The sequence below is a fragment of the Coregonus lavaretus genome (genome assembly GCF_964263955.1).
Source record: "Coregonus lavaretus genome assembly, contig: SUPER_35_unloc_3, whole genome shotgun sequence".
NCBI lineage: Eukaryota > Metazoa > Chordata > Actinopteri > Salmoniformes > Salmonidae > Coregonus > Coregonus lavaretus.
In genome coordinates, this window is record NW_028167179.1 from 1,449,273 (window position 1) to 1,468,940 (window position 19,668).

The 19,668-nt window shown below is 43.4% G+C and overlaps 1 protein-coding gene across 1 annotated transcript in view; it reads left to right on the forward strand.

The window, feature by feature from the left end:
• Positions 1-19,279, forward strand: part of LOC311110305 (uncharacterized protein) — a gene marked incomplete at its 5' end in the record, with an annotated part of 54,375 nt that extends 35,096 nt beyond the window's left edge. The window contains 3 exons of the mRNA XM_084188841.1: positions 8,428-8,539; positions 10,050-10,177; positions 17,974-19,279. Of these exons, the coding sequence (XP_084044967.1) occupies positions 8,428-8,539; positions 10,050-10,177; positions 17,974-18,921 (1,188 nt within the window). The 3' untranslated portion in view covers positions 18,922-19,279. The remainder of the gene's footprint in view (positions 1-8,427; positions 8,540-10,049; positions 10,178-17,973) is intronic.
• Between the last annotated feature and the right edge of the window lie 389 nt (positions 19,280-19,668).

A 19,668-nucleotide genomic window follows, 5' to 3' on the forward strand; every position in this document is an offset into this window, starting at 1 on the left:
GCACTGTTTAGTTGTGGGATCTTGTTCCGTGTATAGGTGTGTTGTGTGTTCAGCCTTGGACTTCACGGTTCGTTTGGTTTGTTGTTTTGTCGTGTGTTTATCAGTGTAAATAAACATGTACGCATTTCACGCTGCGCCTTGGTCTGACCCGTCCTTAAACGAACGTGACAGAAGATCCCACCAAACACGGACCAAGCAGCGTGCCCAGGAGGAACGTACACCCTGGACACAGGTGGGGAAGATGTGGTCGTGGGAGGAGATATTTGCGGGGAAAGGACCATGGGCGAAGGTAGATGCCCAGGCAGGAGAGGAGCAACGGCAACACAGAGGGCGCCGGTCGAGGAGGAAGCCCGAGAAGCAGCCCCAATAAAAAAAAATTTGGGGGGCACACAGGGTGGTTGGCGGAGCCTAGTGTCAGAGCAGAGTCAACTCCCCGTACTCACGCGAGGAAGCGTGTGACTGGGCAGGCTCCGTGTTATGCGGAGCTACGTACTGTGTCGCCAGTGCGCCGGCACAGTCCTGTACGTCCTGTGCTAGCACCACGTGCCGTGCGAAGATGGGCATCCAGCCAGGACGGGGTGTGCCGGCTCAACGCTCCTGGTCCCCAGTACGCCTCCTCGGTCCCGCATAACCTGCGCCGGTTCTACGTAGTATCGCCAGTGCGCATGCACAGCCCAGTGCGTCCTGTGCTAATGCCTCACACATACTGTGCGGAAGTAGGCATCCAGCCAGGACGGGTTGTGCCAGCTCTTCGCTCCAGACCTCCAGTCCGCCTCCACAGTCCGGTACGGCCCGTTCCTGCTCCCCGCACCAGACCAGTGGTGCGTGTTCCCAGTCCGGTACGGCCTGGTACGGCCTGTTCCTGCTCCTCGCACCAAGCCAGTGGTGCGGGTTGCCAGTCCGGCCCGGCCCGCTCCTGCTCCTCGGACCAGACCAGTGGTGCGTGTGTCCAGTCCGGCACGGCCCGTGCCCGCTCCACCGGTGCCTGATCCAGCTCCGGTCAGCTGCTCCACCCCGGAGCCAGAGCAGTCCGCTCCACCGGGGTCCAGTCCAGCTCCTGTCAGCTGCTCCACTCCGGAGCCAGAGCAGTCCGTTCCAACGGTGCCTAGTCCAGCTCCGGTCTACGGCGCCAGTCCGGAGCCAGAGCAGTCCGCTCCACCGGGGTCCAGTCCAGCTCCGGTCAGCTGCTCCACTCCGGAGCCAGAGCAGTCCGCTCCACCGGTGCCTAGTCCAGCTCCGGTCAGCAGCTCCAGTCCGGAGCCTGAGCAGCCCGCTCCACCGGTGCCCGGTCCAGCTCCGGTCAGCGGTTCCAGTCCAGACCCAGACGTCAGCTCCAGGTTCGGGGTCTCCCACACCAGGGTCCAGACAGGGCTTGGAGTATCGTGGGAGGAAGGAGAGGGGAAGCAGCGCGCCGAGGTCCAGACCAGGGGCGCAACAGGGAGGCGGAGAGTATGTGGTCGTCACGTCCGGAGCCGGATCCGCCTCCGAGGCGGAATGCCCACCCGGCCCCTACCCTGTTAAGTAAAGTTTGTGCGGTCGGAGTCCGCACCTTTGGGGGGGGGGGGGGGGGGGGCCTATGTTGGCCAGTGTGGTTCCCAATCAGAGGCAGCTGTCGCTCGTTGTAAAAAAAACTTTTATTTTGGATGCAGTATTTGCAGCATACTGAAGTTATCTTTTTTTGTAAGGGATAAAAATAAGTTGTAGAGTGAAACTTCAGCTGTCCAACCATTACTAGAATGGCATTCTATTTGTCTATTTGGCCAAATCTAAGGATGTGGCTGTCTAACCACACTGACGTGCACAGCTCTCTGGGTGAGGTTCTGTCTTCAAGTCACCAATGGGTGATGAAGTCCCTTCCATCTATGTAATGTATTACAGGTTATGGACAGGTGCAGTCAGGTGGCAGGAGGGGTGGAGTGCATGACATTCCATCCTGGATATGACAGAGTTTGCCTCAACCCATGGGTCCAGCAGGCAGAGTTCAATAACTACAGGCAGATGTGAGATGCAGGAGGATGGCACTCATCTCATACCACTCTGTAGGCTACTGACCAATTCAAAGCTTCCTACAGGAATACGTTTTGCATCGGTCAGTAGCCTGCAGAGTAATATGAGAAGAATGCAATTACTGAATATTGTGTAGATATTCTAAACAAAGTGTTTAGATAACTTTCAAGTGTAACAGTTCCATGTAGAATAATCCATACTTCACATATTACTGTAGAAACAGTGTTCTGCTAATATAACAATGTGCAAATATTATACCTTCCTGTATGGTGTCCCATATAAGACAGGAGTTCCATGACATGTTTGAAGAATACATAGCCCCCCCTCCCCCCCCCCCCCCCCCCCCCCCCCCCCCGCCTAATTTTAATGCTGAGTGCAAGGTCTCTCCCAATTCAGACATCAGTATCAACCCATCTTTCAGTCAGACTCCATTTCAAAAGCATCTCTTCTGCCCATCTGTAGAAAAACAAGGAAAAGTTGATGAGTGACACACGTATTGAAACTGTGATATTACTAAACACTTGCGATTTACTGTCTTATTAGTAATCATCTTTTGTCCCTTCTGAGCTGTTTGTCAAAGCCTGATGGGCATGATCAGCTCCAGGCCCCTTTCTTCACACATACTGGTCATGAAGGAGCCCGATTTCGGCTCCTACAGTGGCTTGCGAAAGTATTCACTCCCCTTGGCATTTTTCCTATTTTGTTGCCTTACAACCTGGAATTAAAATGGATTTTTTGGGGGTTTGTATCATTTGATTTACACAACATGCCTACCACTTTGAAGATGCAAAATATTTTTTCTTGTGAAACAAACAAGATATAACACATAAAAACAGAAAACTTGAGCGTGCATAACTATTCATCCCCCCAAAGTTAATACTTTGTAGAGCCACCTTTTGCAGCAATTACAGCTGCAAGTCTCTTGGGGTATGTCTCTATAAGCTTGGCACATCTAGCCACTGGGATTTTTGCCCATTCTTCAAGGCAAAACTGCTCCAGCTCCTTCAAGTTGGATGGGTTCCGCTGGTGTACAGCAATCTTTAAGTCATACCACAAATTATCAATTGGATTGAGGTCTGGGCTTTGACTAGGCCATTCCAAGTCATTTAAATGTTTCCCCTTAAACCACTCAAGTGTTGCTTTAGCAGTATGCTTAGGGTCATTGTCCTGCTGGAAGGTGAACCTCCGTCCCAGTCTCAAATCTCAGGAAGACTGAAACAAGTTTCCCTCAAGAATTTCCCAGTATTTAGCGCCATCCATCATTCCTTCAATTTTGACCAGTTTCCCAATCCCTGCCGATGGTGTTCTCGGGGTGATGAGAGGTGTTGGGTTTGCGCCAGACATAGCGTTTTCTTTGATGGCCAAAAAGCTCAATTTTAGTCTCATCTGACCAGAGTGCCTTCTTCCATATGTTTGGGGAGTCTCCCACATGGCTTTTGGCGAACACCAAGGACAATGACCCAACACACCTCCAGGCTGTGTAAGGGCTATTTTACCAAGAAGGAGAGTGATGGAGTGCTGCATCAGATGACCTGGCCTCCACAATCCCCCGACCTCAACCCAATTGAGATGGTTTGGGATGAGTCGGACAGCAGAGTGAAGGAAAAGCAGCCAACAAGTGCTCAGCATATGTGGGAACTCCTTCAAGACTGTTGGAAAAGCATTCCAGGTAATGCTGGTTGAGAGAATGCCAAGAGGCAAAGGGTGGCTATTTGAAGAATCTCAAATATAAAATATATTTTTATTTGTTTATCACTTTTTTGGTTACTACATGATTCCTATATGTGTTATTTCATAGTTTTGATGTCTTCACTATTATTCTACAATGTAAAAAATAAAGAAAAACCCTTGAATGAGTAGGTGTGTCCAAACTTTTGACTGGTAATGTATATAGATCTAACTTCATTGGAATATATCTACAACTTTTAAAAAATTTCAAAACATTAGATCAACTTACCACAAAATCGTTTTGTTGAAATATCTCCAAAAGTTGTGATGACACAGGGGGCTAGTTACCCCCTACTACCCTACTTGTATTATTATTTTTTAAGCAGCACCTTATGAACTGCACACACACTAAAAACCCTGTTGTTTTGACAAGTGGCAATAAATCACTTATATCGATTAGGGGGGAAATCAGGTTGTTCACGCTGTTGAAACTAACACAGCTAAAACAAACACATGGAAACTGGAGATATTTGTTACATCACTGGTTAGAGAACAACCTGTAGAAGACAGTCAGCTACATTTTGGAGTGATGCATTTTGTTTTGGGGGTCGCCAAAGCAGAAAGAGAAATGCAACACTTATTTGTCAATCACTCATATCAATATCACGTTGAAATCAATTGCGCAAGAGGGGGGAGATGAGGTTGCACGTACTGCGACATGCGTAATGGAAACGGCAGATATAGGAGACATTTTCTAAAGATCGTCAACCGTTGCTTGAGAGGGTAAGAGATGTTGAGGAAGGAGTAGATTCAGTTGTAAGTGAACATTTAAGAACACAATACTATGCTTTATTTAATATATTCACAGATGGATCTAAGGACCCTAAAACAGGGAGGACATAATAATAATAATATGCCATTTAGCAGACATGAGCAGCTTTTAGTATTCCTGAGTTTAAGGTGGCAGTGACGAAAAGAGCAACAGATCATTTATCTGTTTACACAACAGAGTTGTTGGCCATACTATTGGCTGCAGAGTGGGTGGAGGTGGTGAGGCCAGACAGGGTAGTCATCTGCTCTGACTCCTGTGCAGCACTGATGAGCTTAAATTCATGTGTGTCTCAGAGCAGACAGGATGTATTGTATGAGGTTTTGCAGTGTTTCTATGGGGTGAAACAGATGGGGGTATTTGTGATGTTCCTCTGGGTACCAGCTCATGTGGGAGTAGAGGGGAATGAGGAAGTGGATATTATTGACAAACAGGCTCTTAAACATCCTAATGTTGAGATGGAAATATCAATCAGTAAAGCAGAAGCCAAGGGATTAATAAGAACAGTGGTTAAAAATAAGTGGCAAGAGTTGTGGAACAGGGAGAGTTAGGGAAGACACCTGTATAAGATCCAGGAAAAGATGGGGGCAGGGAGGTCCTCAGGCCCAGAGAGAAGGGAGGAAAGTGTAGTCACAAGGCTGAGACTGGGACACACAAGGCTAAATAGTACTGGTATTGAAAGTGGTGGGGAAACATCCGACTGGGAGGTGTGATCATTGTCAGGAGGAGATGGAGACGGTGGAACATGTTCTATTTCAGTGAGAGAAAGGGAGCGATTGGTATTAGATTTTAGGAGTAATGGGGGTTGAAGAGCCAGGATTAAGTGAACTGCTGGGGAAATCTTCAGGGGATGTAGTATTTAATTATGTGTTTCGTTTCCTTAGGTAGACGAGATTATTGGATAGGATTTAGACCTTCACTGTCTCTGGTCCACACTCCAGTCCAGTTGGTGGCGGTAATGCACCTTAAAGTTGGAGGCCAACCGCCATATAAAATCCACAGAAGAAGAAGAAGCTCGACAACCGTTTTATCCGTTCGACGGGTGGATTTTTCTTTATTGTGACAAATGATGATGGAAATTGTGTTTTTTGAATCAATATTTGCCGAATAATTTTGAATGTACGCGGGGGCATGTGATGTCAACACGTAGGCCTAACTATGAACTCCACTCCACATTTAATTATAAATGCCTACTGCCTTCTAAATCTATTTTTCAACTATAAAAATAATGTTTCTTTGCAAGATCCTGGTCCTGACTTTCAATTGCCTCGAATTGCGTTTCTGGTTGGCTGAATGCAAGTTTAACCGTCCAATTATTTGCAGTGCAAGTTTCACCATGGCATGGACCGTGGCGATACTTTGGCACATGAGAATTATTAGAATATGGCAAATATTAGTAAATTCTTGCATTCTATTCATGCTGGCTTTCGTGGGCTACCTGAGACATGAAAGAGATAGGTGGGAGGGCATACAGGCTGTGGCCAATTTATTGTTGCGCAATTTGCCTAAATGGGTAATGGAAACACTTCAAGCCTATTCATATACAGCTGCACCATCGAGAGCATCCTGACTGGTTGCATCACTGCCTGGTATGGCAACTGCTTGGCCTCCGACCGCAAGGCACTACAGAGGGTAGTGCGTACGGCCCAGTACATCACTGGGGCCAAGCTTCCTGCCATCCAGGACCTCTATACCAGGCGGTGTAAGAGGAAGGCCCTCAAAATTGTCAAAGACTCTAGCCACCCTAGTCATAGACTGTTCTCTCTGCTACCGCACGGCAAGCGGTACCGGAGTGCCAAGTCTAGGTCCAAAAGACTTCTCAACAGCTTCTACCCCCAAGCCATAAGACTCCTGAACAGCTAATCATGGCTACCCGGACTATTTGCACTGCCCCCCCACCCCATATTTTTACGCTGCTGCTACTCTGTTAATTATTTATGCATAGTCACTTTAACTCTACCCACATGTACATATTACTTCAACTACCTCAACTAGCCGGTGCCCCCACACATTGACTCTGCACCGGTACCCCCCTGTATATATAGCCTCCCTACTGTTATTTTATTTTACTTCTGCTCTTTTTTTCTCAACGCTTTTTTTGTTGTTGTTTTATTTGACTTTTTTATTAAAAATAAATGCACTGTTGGTTAAGGGCTGTAAGTAAGCATTTCACTGTAATGTCTGCACCTGTTGTATTCGGCGCATGTGGCCAATAACATTTGATTTGATTTGATTTGTATTCAACACTTTTTTGTTTGTTGGTGTGACGTCATTACGTCCAACCCGTTTTAATCTACTTAAGATATTTAAATGGGAACGCACCCTAGCAGGCAATTGTCGCATCTATTTTCTATGTAAACTTTCTCAATGTCGACAAAAAATCAGAGGACAAGTTAATGGAAACATAGCTAGTGACCACGGTTGGCTGCTATTTAAGTGATAGTTTGACTGTCTAATCCATGTATTGGTGTGTGGCCAGCGACTTTTATAGAGAGACCCCCCTGAATTTTTCCTGCCCGTTCCCGGTCATTTCATTAACTCTGCGTTGTAAATCCTGCGTGTGTGATAAAATCAATGGTACAAAACCAAAGATATTGATCTATTTTAAGCAATCAATCTTATGTCATCGTAATGACTATAACATTTTATACTAACATCACCAATCTGAGGTAAAAGGGACGTGTAATTCCACAACATTTTATGGGTTGAAAATGAGGCTTGTGAAAGGTAGTAACACAAACTGTCCACATTAGGGAAATTAGCGCAATATACAGTAATTTTATATGGCAAAATAATTCAAGATGTCAATTTAAAATTATAGTATATGTTGCCAACTCAGAGACTATTGCAACAATGACATCTATTTCTCACTAATTTAACCATTTAGAGAGTTTGGTACCCCCTGTATATAGCCTCGTTATTGTTATTTTGTTGTTACTTTTTTTTCTTCTTAAAACTGCATTGTTGGTTAAGGGCTTGTAAGTAAGCATTTCACAGTAAGGTCTACACCTGTTGTATTCGGCGCATGTGACAAATAAAATTTGATTTGATTTAGAAAAATGCTCCTAAATACAATTTAACCAGGTGCTCTAGACTGAGCCTCCACAGTCTCTGTGCAGCAGCCTGAACGTTTGATGTCCCTAGTTGATTTTAGCTAGCTACGGTATCATTCCCCTTTTATCTGTGGTATCATAGCTAGCCTGGCTCGCTAGCATTATCAAATAATGTTGTATAACCAAAAGTAGCTACCAGCTAGCTAGTACCAGCTATCTACTTAGCTAATTACTCACCAACACCAGTGGTTTGACAGTTGACATGCAGCAGAATTGACCGTGTCGGATGTAATCCATTCCTGGACGTATTGTTGAAATGCATTGGAAGTTTGCATCATCTTCATGGAAGGCCATTTTCACTCCTATTTGCCATGCTTTGGACCCATATGAGACTTGACAATAAATGTCCACATGGCAGCTGGACCACAGCTGGGGGCGTGTTGTCTCTGGGCAATTGGGCATCATTGGCCAAAAGTGGGCATGTAAATCATCCATACCAACCCTCCAGTAAGTGGTGACCAACTCTCTAACAAAACTCACTTTTGGACGAGACTGACTCTATGACCAGAATTATCATATTTACACTTTGTAGTCAATTTCAAGACTATAATTAATGTTTCTGAGTCATATCGATGCCACATAGGCCGTTTAAAACCAGAGAAGTTGGTTCTAAGGGGCAGTTGACCTTAAAGTGTGGGACCATGCCTTTAAATTATCAAACCATTAAAGGGTGTCAAGCAATCAAATCAACTACCATGTTTGCATAATACTCATAGCAATCCCTCATTGCTCAATCAGAAGATGCTCCATAGCAGGGTGCTCATATCAGATTTCTTGATCCAACATCCTCTCACTCTGTATCTCTTACAGTCAGTAGACATGGAGGATGGGAAGCCTGATCTGCTACTAGTCAAAGAGGAGACAATAGAAGACGGACCAGAGACCATTGACCTGCTGAGTGGACTAAAGATGGGGGAGCAAGGTAAGGGAGACATACAGTGCATTCAGAAAGTACTCAGACCCCTTCACCTTTTCTACATTTTGTTATATTACAGCCTTATTCTAAAATGGATGAAATTATTTTTTCCCCTCATCAATCTACACATTATACCCCATAATGACAAAGCAGAAACACGTTTAGAAATGTTTGCAAATATATATATTTTGTTGTTGTTTAAATATTACATTTACATAAGTATTCAGACCCTTTACTCAGTACTTTGTTGAAGCACCTTTGGCAGCTATTACAGCCTTGAGTCTTCTTGGGTATGACACTACAAGCTTGGCACACCTGTATTTGGGGAGTTTCTCCCATTCTTCTCTGCAGATCCTCTCAAGCTCTGTCAGGTTGGATGGGGAGCGTTGCTGCACAGCTATATTCAGGTCTCTTCAGAGATGTTTGATTTGGTTCAAGTCCGGGCTCTGGCTGGGCCACTCAAGGACATTCAGAGACTTGTCCCAAAGCCACTCCTGCGTTGTCTTGGCTGTGTGCTTAGGGTCGTTGTCCTGCTGGAAGGTGAACCTTCGCCCCAGTCTGAGGTCCTGAGTGCTCTGGAGCAGGTTTTCATCAAGGCTCTCTCTGTACTTTGCTCCGTTCATCTTTCCCTCGATCCTGACTAGTCTCCCAGTCCCTGCCGCTGAAAAGCATCCCCACAGCATGATGCTGCCACCCCCATGCTTCACCGTAGGGATGGTATTGGCCAGGTGATGAGCGGTGCCTGGTTTCCTCCAGATGTGACGCTTGGCATTCAGGCCAAAGAGTTCAATCTTGGTTTCATCAAACCAGGGAATCTTGTTTCTCATGGTCTGAGAGTCCTTTAGGTGCCTTTTGGCAAACTCCAAGCAGGCTGTCATGTGCCTTTTCCTGAGGAGTGGCTTCCGTCTGGCCACTCTACCATAAAGGCCTGATTGGTGGAGTGCTGCAGAGATGGTTGTTCTTCTGGAAGGTTCTCCCATCGCCACAGAGGAACTCTGGAGTACTGTCAGAGTGACCATCGGGTTCTTGGTCACCTCCCTGACCAAGGCCCTTCTCCCCCGATTGCTCAGTTTGGCCAGGCGGCCAGTTCTAGGAAGAGTCTTGGTAGTTCCAAACATCTTCCATTTAAGAATGATAGAGGCCACTGTGTCATTGGGGACCTTCAATGCTGCAGACATTTTTTGGTACCCTTCCCCAGATCTGTGCCTCGACACAATCCTGTCTCGGAGCTCTACGGACAATTCCTTCGACCTCATGGCTTGGTTTTTGCTCTGACGTGCACTGTCAACTGTTGGACCTTAAATAGACAGATCATGTCCAATCAATTGAATTTACCACAGGTGGACTCCAATCAAGTTGTAGAAACATCTCAAGGATGATCAATGGAAACAGGATGCACCTGTACAGGATGCACATTATAATGTATGAAAATGATCTGGTAATACATTTAAAAAATCTTCATATGTAGAGTTCTCTGCCATGTTTGTAAAGTCTATTTTGTAACATCTTCCTGTAGGTGGTTGGCTGGAGGCTAACAGAGAAGACTGGGCGGCCATCTTGGATTCCCAGAACCAGGCCGGTGCAGCCAGGGGCCCGGGGGACAACATCACCGAACAGGCAAGGACCAGAGGCGACATAGTGGAGGTCAGTAGATGGGACAGCATCCTCAACTCTGGGCTGGGAAAAAACACTGTTAACCAGAAACAGTCAGTCAAACACAAAACAACATCCGATCTTAGTTAGGAATGGGCATTTTAAATGATTTCACTATTCAAATAATATCATGATATTTTTTTAAATATGTGGATAGCCGAAAAAATGTATTTTAAAGAAAACATCTATATTTTTTTAACTTAAAAGGAGACTTGCCAGTTCGCTGCGCTCTGCTTGTTTCGCAGAAGGGTGAGGGAGGGGCGAGAGAGGAGCAGGGGCCTGTGTGTGTGACAGTCTATGTGTCTGGCATGGAGAGAGAGAGAGAGAGAAAATAGCCAAACAGACTCGCGCTGGTTAGACAAACTTGTTGCTGACATAGGCACTACCAGATGGTATGATAGATAACCTATCTTGACTGCATCAAATCGTTTGTATAAAAGCTAGCTAGCTGCAGCAGTCAGCTAAGTTAGCTAAGCAGCAAGGCCAATTGAAGCTATTTTGCTGCGCTCCCTGTACTTGTCTACAACTCTATTCATATGAAACAACAGCCTACCTGTTGGATGATCAGTGTAGCCTACTCCTCATTTAGCCATATTAATTATGTAATTTTTATTCCATTTTGCATTGATTAGAAATCTCCCACTTCACTTGCTACACATGGAGCCTCAGAATGTAGCGCCGCTTTGATTTATGACAATAACAACAAGCTACACCTGTGAAACGTGTGTGTGGTCTACCGGTGTGTCTTTTTTATAGGGTGCACTCATAAAAAAACCTCATTCAAGGGTTTTTCTTTATTTTTACTAATTTCTACATTGTAGAATAATAGTGAAGACATCAGAACTATGAAATAACACATATGTAGTAACCAAAAAGTGTTGAACAAATCAAAATAGAGATTCTTCAAATAGCCACCCTTTGCCTTGATGACTGCTTTTCACACTCTTGGCATTGTCTCAAGCAGCTTCACCTGGAATGCTTTTCCAACAGTCTTGAAGGAGTTCCCACATTTGCTGAGCACTTGTTGGCTGCTTTTCCTTCACTCTGCCGTCCGACTCATCCCAAACCATCTCAATTGGGTTGAGGTCGGGGGATTGTGGAGGCCAGGTCATCTGATGCAGCACTCCATCACTCTCCTTCTTGGTAAAATAGCCCTAACACAGCCTGGAGGTGTGTTGGGTCATTGTCCTGGTAAAAAACAAATGATAGTCCCACTAAGCCCAAACCAGATGGGATGGTGTATCGCTGTAGAATGCTGTGGTAGCCATGCTGGTTAAGTGTGCCTTGAATTCTAAATAAATCACATACATTGTCACCAGCAAAGCATCCCCACACCATAACACATTTTTACATTTACATTTTAGTCATTTAGCAGACGCTCTTATCCAGAGTGACTTACAGTTAGTGAGTGCACACATTATTATTTAATTTTTTCATACTGGCCCCCTACGGCCGGCTACAACAGAGCCTGGATTTGAACCAGATTCTCTAGTGGCACAGCTAGCATTGCGATGCAGTGCCTTAGACCACTGCGCCACTCGGGAGGCCACCTCCTCCTCCATGCTTTACGGTGGGAACTACACATGCAGAGATCATTCGTTCACCCACACCGTGTCTCACAAAGACACAGCGTTTGGAACCAAAAATCTCCAATTTGGACTCCAGACCAAAGGACACATTTCCACCGGTCTAATGTCCTTTGCTCGTGTTTCTTGGCCCAAGCATGTCTCTTCTTATTATTGGTGTCCTTTAGTAGTGGTTTCTTTGCAGGAATTCGACCATGAAGGCCTGATTCACACAGTCCCCTCTGAACAGTTGATGTTGAGATGTGTCTGTGACTTGAACTATGTGAAGCATTTATTTTTGGCTGCAATTTCTGAGGCTGGTAACTCTAATGAACTTATCCTCTGCAGCAGAGTAAACTCTGGGTCTTCCATTCCTGTGGCGGTCCTCATGAGAGCCAGTTTCATCATAGTACCTGATGGTTTTTGTGACTGCACTTGAAGAAACTTTCAAAGCTCTTGAAATGTTCCGTATTGACTGACCTTCATGTCTTAAAGTAATGATGGACTGCCGTTTATCTTTGCTTATTTGAGCTGTTCTTGCCATAATATGGACTTGTTTTTTTACCAAATAGGGCTATCTTCTGTATACCTCCCTACCTTGTCACAATGTAAAAAATAGTAAAAATAAAGAAAAACCCTTGAATGAGTAGGTGTGTCCAAACTTTTGACTGGTAGTGTATATTTTTTATGTAATGGTCTATCATTGTAGGCAATGTAGCAATATCACGTAAATAATTGTATTTCATTTTAGACAAAGCCTTTTTATTGTTAAAATAGACCTAGATTTTTTTTATCTCAAAAATGAATACTTTCCCAAGTAATCTAATATTCAAATATTCTAATAACGTGCCCATCCCTAATCTTAGTCTCCATGACAACAGACTGGCTGACACCAGGGCAAGGTGTAGATTTGGTCTGCGGGGACGGGGATGTGTACGTATGTGGCTGGAGAGAATGGACACAGACTCCGTCCTAGATTCAGAGAGACTGATGGCGCCTCAGGTTAACCCCCTAACAACTGAAGTGGGGTCGCCAATATTTGTTTTTAAATGAATTTTTTGTATTCATTTTTTTTAACAAAAAATGAAGAGTACAGTTTATTGTATGGGACAATATACAAATATTTTTGAGAAAGATAATTTGAAAAATACAATTTTAATGAGTAAATGTATTTATTGGTTTCTTTTCATTTTGTTAAGAGATGAAAATGTAATGAATTTCAAGTTATTTGTTGATGTAAAAATTGAAATATACTGATTTTAAGGTTGTGTCATTATATTTGGGGTGGGGTGGGGTCACGAGAGATTATTGTGAAAAAATTCCTTCAGCCTGCCTTCTATAGGATCTATCAACTGGAACATGGACCCTGTGACAACACAGACACTCCCTGGCCTTCGTCCTCCTCACACTCTCCTAATGTTAAACCAGACCTCAGACAATGCCAGTTCCTCAACACTTAATGGCTATACAAGCCCATTGACAAATGACAGTAGTACAAACGGAATCAGTAAAGGAGGCGGCATAAAAGAGAAGCACATCCCATGTTTGTTCTGTGAGAAAGATTTAATTTTCCGCAAACAGGTGGAGAGCCACCAGAGGATCAAATCAAATCAAATGTTATTTGCCACATGCACCAAATACAACAGGTGTAGACATTACAGTGAAATGCTTACTTACAAGCCCTTAACCAACAATGCAGTTTTAAAGAAAAAAATAGATAAATAAAAAATAGCAAATTATTAAAGAGCAGCAGTAAAATAAAATAACAGTATTAGGCTATATAATTTATATATATATATATACAGTGGGGAGAACAAGTATTTGATACACTGCCGATTTAGCAGGTTTTCCTACTTACAAACATGTAGAGGTCTGTAATTTTTATCATAGGTACACTTCAACTGTGAGAGACAGAATCTAAAACAAAAATCCAGAAAATCACATTATATGATTTTTAAGTAATTAATTTGCATTTTATTGCATGACATAAGTATTTGATCACCTACCAACCAGTAAGAATTCCGGCTCTCACAGACCTGTTCGTTTTTCTTTAAGAAGCCCTCCTGTTCTCCACTCATTACCTGTATTAACTGCACCTGTTTCAACTCGTTACCTGTATAAAAGACACCTGTCCACACACTCAATCAAACAGACTCCAACCTCTCTACAATGGCCAAGACCAGAGAGCTGTGTAAGGACATCAGGGATACAATTGTAGACCTGCACAAGGCTGGGATGGGCTACAGGACAATAGGCAAGCAGCTTGGTGAGAAGGCAACAACTGTTGGCGCAATTATTAGAAAATGGAAGAAGTTCAAGATGACGGTCAATCACCCTCGGTCTGGGGCTCCATGCAAGATCTCACCTCGTGGGGCATCAATGATCATGAGGAAGGTGAGGGATCAGCCCAGAACTACACGGCAGGACCTGGTCAATGACCTGAAGAGAGCTGGGACCACAGTCTCAAAGAAAACCATTAGTAACACACTACGCCGTCATGGATTAAAATCATGCAGCGCACGCAAGGCCCCCCTTATGTCATGCAATAAAATGCAAATTAATTACTTAAAAATCATACAATGTGATTTTCTGGATTTTTGTTTTAGATTCCGTCTCACAGTTGAAGTGTACCTATGATAAAAATTACAGACCTCTACATGCTTTGTAAGTAGGAAAACCTGCAAAATCGGCAGTGTATCAAATACTTGTTCTCCCCACTGTATATATATATATATATATATATATATATATATATATACAGTGGGGAAAAAATGTATTTAGTCAGCCACCAATTGTGCAAGTTCTCCCACTTAAAAAGATGAGAGAGGCCTGTAATTTTCATCATAGGTACACGTCAACTATGACAGACAAATTGAGAAAACAAATTCCAGAAAATCACATTGTAGGATTTGTAATGAATTTATTTGCAAATTATGGTGGAAAATAAGTATTTGGTCACCTACAAACAAGCAAGATTTCTGGCTCTCACAGACCTGTAACTTCTTCTTTAAGAGGCTCCTCTGTCCTCCACTCGTTACCTGTATTAATGGCACCTGTTTGAACTTGTTATCAGTATAAAAGACACCTGTCCACAACCTCAAACAGCCACACTCCAAACTCCACTATGGCCAAGACTAAAGAGCTGTCAAAGGACACCAGAAACAAAATTGTAGACCTGCACCAGGCTGGGAAGACTGAATCTGCAATAGGTAAGCAGCTTGGTTTGAAGAAATCAACTGTGGGAGCAATTATTAGGAAATGGAAGACATACAAGACCACTGATAATCTCCCTCGATCTGGGGCTCCACGCAAGATCTCACCCTGTGGGGTCAAAATGATCACAAGAACGGTGAGCAAAAATCCCAGAAAAAAAAATCCCAGAACCACACCTAGTGAATGAAATAAATTCATTAAAAATCCTACAATGTGATTTTCTGGAATTTGTTTTCTCATTTTGTCTGTCATAGTTGACGTGTACCTATGATGAAAATTACAGGCCTCTCTCATCTTTTTAAGTGGGAGAACTTGCACAATTGGTGGCTGACTAAATACTTTTTTTCCCCACTGTATATACAGTTGAAGTCGGAAGTTTACATACACTTAGGTTGGAGTCATTATAACTTGTTTTTCAACCACTCCACAAATGTCTTGTTAACAAACTATAGTTTTGGCAAGTCTGTTAGGACATCTACTTTGTGCATGACACAAGTAATATTTCCAACAATTGTTTACAGACAGATAATTTCACTTATAATTCACTGTATCACAATTCCAGTGGGTCAGAAGTTTACATACACTAAGTTGACTGTGCCTTTAAACAGCTTGGAAAATTCCAGAAAATGATGTCATGGCTTTAGAAGCTTCTGATAGGCTAATTGACATCATTTGAGTCAAATGGAGGTGTACCTGTGGATGTATTTCAAGGCCTACCTTCAAACTCTGTGCCTCTTTGCTTCACATCATTGGAAAATAAAAACAAATCAGCCAAGACCTCAGGAAAAAAATGGTAGACCTCCACAAGTCTGGTTCATCCTTGGGAGCAATTTCCAAACGCCTGAAGGTACCATGTTCATCTGTACAAACAAAAGTATGCAAGTATAAACACCATTGGACCACGCAGCCGTCATACCGCTCAGGAAGGAGACGCGTTCTGTCTCCTAGAGATGAACGTACTTTGGTGCGAGAAGTGCAAATCAATCCCAGAACAACAGCAAAGGACCTTGAGAAGATGCTGGAGTAAACAGGTACAAAAGTATCTATATCCACAGTAAAACGAGTCCTATATCGACATAATCTGAAAGGCCGCTCAGCAAGGAAGAAGCCACTGCTCCAAAACTGGCATAGATAAGCCAGACTACAGTTTGCAACTGCACATGGGGACAAAGATCGTACTTTTTGGAAAAATGTCCTCTGGTCTGATGAAACAAAAATAGAACTGTTTGGCCAGAATTACCATCGTTATGTTTGGAGGAAAAAGGGGGTTAATTGCAAGCCGGAGAACACCATCCCAACCGTGAAACACGGGGGTGGCAGCATCATGCTGTGGGGGTGCTTTGCTGCAGGAGGGACTGGCGCACTTCACAAAATAGATGGCATCATTACGAAGGAAAATTATGTGGATATATTGAAGCAACATCTCAAGACATCAGTCAGGAAGTTAAAGCTTGGTCGTAAATGGGTCTTCCAAATGGACAATGACCCCAAGCACACTTCCAAAGTTGTGGCAAATTAAATCAGCTCTGTCATGAGGAATGGGCCATAATTCACCCAACTTATTGTGGGAAGCTTGTGGAAGGCTACCCGAAACATTTGACCCAAGTTAAACAATTTAAAGGCAACGCTACCAAATACTAATTGAGTGTATGTAAACTTCTGACCCAGTGGGAATGTGATGAAACAAATAAAAGCTGAAATAAATCATTCTCTCTACTATTATTCTGACATTTCACATTCTTAAAATAAAGTGGTGATCCTAACTGACCTAAGACAGGGAATTTTTACTGGGCTTAAATGTCAGGAATTGTGAAAAACTGAGTTGAAATGTATTTGGCTAAGGTGTATGTAAACTTCCGACTTCAACTGTATATATATATACATAAATTGTTCGGCTGCCATCTGTGCTGGGACAGTTTCTGACTCGTCCAACCTGAAGAGGCACCAGAGGGTCTTACAGCTGCCACCAGTGTGAGAAGAGGTTCTCCCACCAGCACCAACTGAAGATGCACCTTAAGGTCCACAAGGGAGAGAGGCCGTTCGCCTGTATGCACTGCAGGAAGAGGTTCTCAGAGAGGAGCTACCTCAGGATACACCAGCAGAAAATGCACACAGTCCATGTATAGAGTATAGTGGCATGTAATGTAGTACTAGTTAGTTTGTTTGTAGTTCATTCTGTTGGTTTTGGATATATAGAGTGAATGTGTCATAATACCCATAGAACCTAGTGGTCAAACAGGGAAATGGTTCCAATCTTTTTTCCACCATTCATTTTTCCCATAGGGGATTTTAGAAACACTTAAAATAAGGGCTGTGTTTCGTGTAGGCTTACCCTGGTGTGACATTTTGATAACCATGTAAATCTATGTATGTAGTAGGGAACTGGATGAGGTGAACTGAGGAAAACATGGTGTGATGTGATGGTGTCTGTAAAATTGCTTCACTGATGAAAAGTGACAACCTTGTCCTGTTGTTTGATGCTGGTGTTTTATAATGAGGAAATGATAGTGCCTTAATTCATGTTTACTTGACATAAAGTAGTCAAGCTGTGTGTAATGTAATGTTGAACCTTTTCCAGAGTATTCCAAAATTCATTTTATCAAAGTGAGGGTATCAGATTTACAGAAAATATAGTGTTACCATAGTGGGAAATTATTCTACTTGTCACATGTATCGTTTCATGTAATAAAAGTACTTCACGTTATGTGAGTGTATGACAATTGTGTTGAAATTAAATACAGAAAGTCAGCACAGAGTAAATATTGTATCATTGCAGGGGCTGAGTTTCCCTTATCTCAGTCGAACCAAAACATACTTCATTCTTGAATCAACACATATGGACATTTTTTTTATGATTAACGCCAATTGCTCCTTATTATTAGGTACATTAATCCAGTGTTAGAGATGGGCTTGACTGTGGTTAACATTTTATAATATAATGTATTGTTTTGTGTGTACAGCAAAGAGTTTCTTATATAAACCTCTCTTCTGTACAATTTGTGTTTACAGTCTGCAGTCCATGAGGACCTGCTGATATCCGGTGTTGCTGGCAGGCGAGACTGGACCTCTGAGGTGGCTGGTCACAAACCTTGGCTCCGGATCAGAACCCTGGATCAGGAGCCGTCGCTTTTCATTTCCGAGTCAGAAACAGAACCGAACCGTGAGGGACAGAGACTCCACCACAACCATCACACAGAACACAACCAGTGGACAGGTGGACTAAACAACCTCAGTCCTACTGGTCTTCAGATAGACAGAGGCTCCAGTCAGGGCTCCAGTCAGCAGCCCATACTCTTCTCTTCACAGTCTCAGCGCAGGGATGAAACAGAGCCTGGGGCTGATAGAGATAGACCCTCCTGTTCCTATGACACAAACTCCACAGTATCCATGATGAACAGAGCAGGTCACCCTGGGCTTCAGCCTTCAGAGAGAGTGGTGGGAGACACCTCCGGTGGGAGTCTAACAGGAAGTCTGTCTTCTCCTTCAGGATCTTGTTTAATGCCTGGTGAATGGGTTCATAGAAGGCCTGGACCTGGGTCTAGCCTTCCTCAGTTACCTCATGGTTACCCCACCAATACAGACCGGGTCAGGATGGGCATTCACCACAAGAGGTACCTAGCCTATAACACAGCACACAATCTAAACAACACCCAAACAACGGCTAGAGGTCAAGGAGGGAGCTCAAAGACTAACCACCTGAGGGTGGTGGCTCCTGCTTCTACCTCGTCTGGTGTCATTGGGTTACAACGTGGGAGGCCGAGCAATAGGACGGACGCCGACAAGCCGTACAGCTGCCCCACATGTGGGAAGCGCTTCGCTAGGGCAGACTATTTGAGGGAGCACCAGACCGTTCACACCAAGGAGAGGCCCTTCAAGTGCAAACTGTGTTACAAGAGCTTCTCTTTCCTGACTAACCTTATCAGACATAGGAGTGTCCACAACCGGGAGAAATCTTAGCAGTGTGGCTCGAGATGTACGCAGGGGATATCTGGAAACTATTCTTAAGTTGACATATTATAGTTCTGAAGTGTTTTGGGGTAAGAGGGTAATTATCCACATACCCTTCATTAACCCTTTGTTAACTTGTCATTTGAAACATGCTTGTGTAAATACCTGTTTTTAGAGAGACCTAGGCCAAACAAAGACAGTTTAATATTTACCTTACTGAGGTGATGTAGATGGAATAAAGTAATTCTATACTTTTCTTCTGTATTCTTGCTAACACACTGTTCTTTCTAAACATGTCTGCCCTCAGCTTGAAAGATACTGATCATGGGAGATTTGATGTGTAATGTAATAAACAGTACCATAATTCAAAGAACAGCGTGCAGACCTTTTTCATTTAAGCACACCCTTTCAGCTATGACGCCAACCAATAAGATCCTTTCTCTTTATTGTAGAACAGTTTCCACGTTAGTGTTTTTATTGTTGTTATTTAGACATTTATTTAAATCCTGGAGTTCAAAATATGACTAATTTAACTGCACATCATCACATACTTACTGCAGAAGTATTTTATTCGCATTGGAGACAGAACTTGGTTGATAGATGTTATCTGGATAACGCTAGCTAGCTGCTAACAACAGCTAACTGTATGGTTTTTCACAATCAAATAGCCTCCATCATGGAGGTGCTAGCAAATGCAGCAGTGGCAGACATCTGTAAACTCGTAGACGAAGACTATGTAGTGTTTCGTTTGGAAAT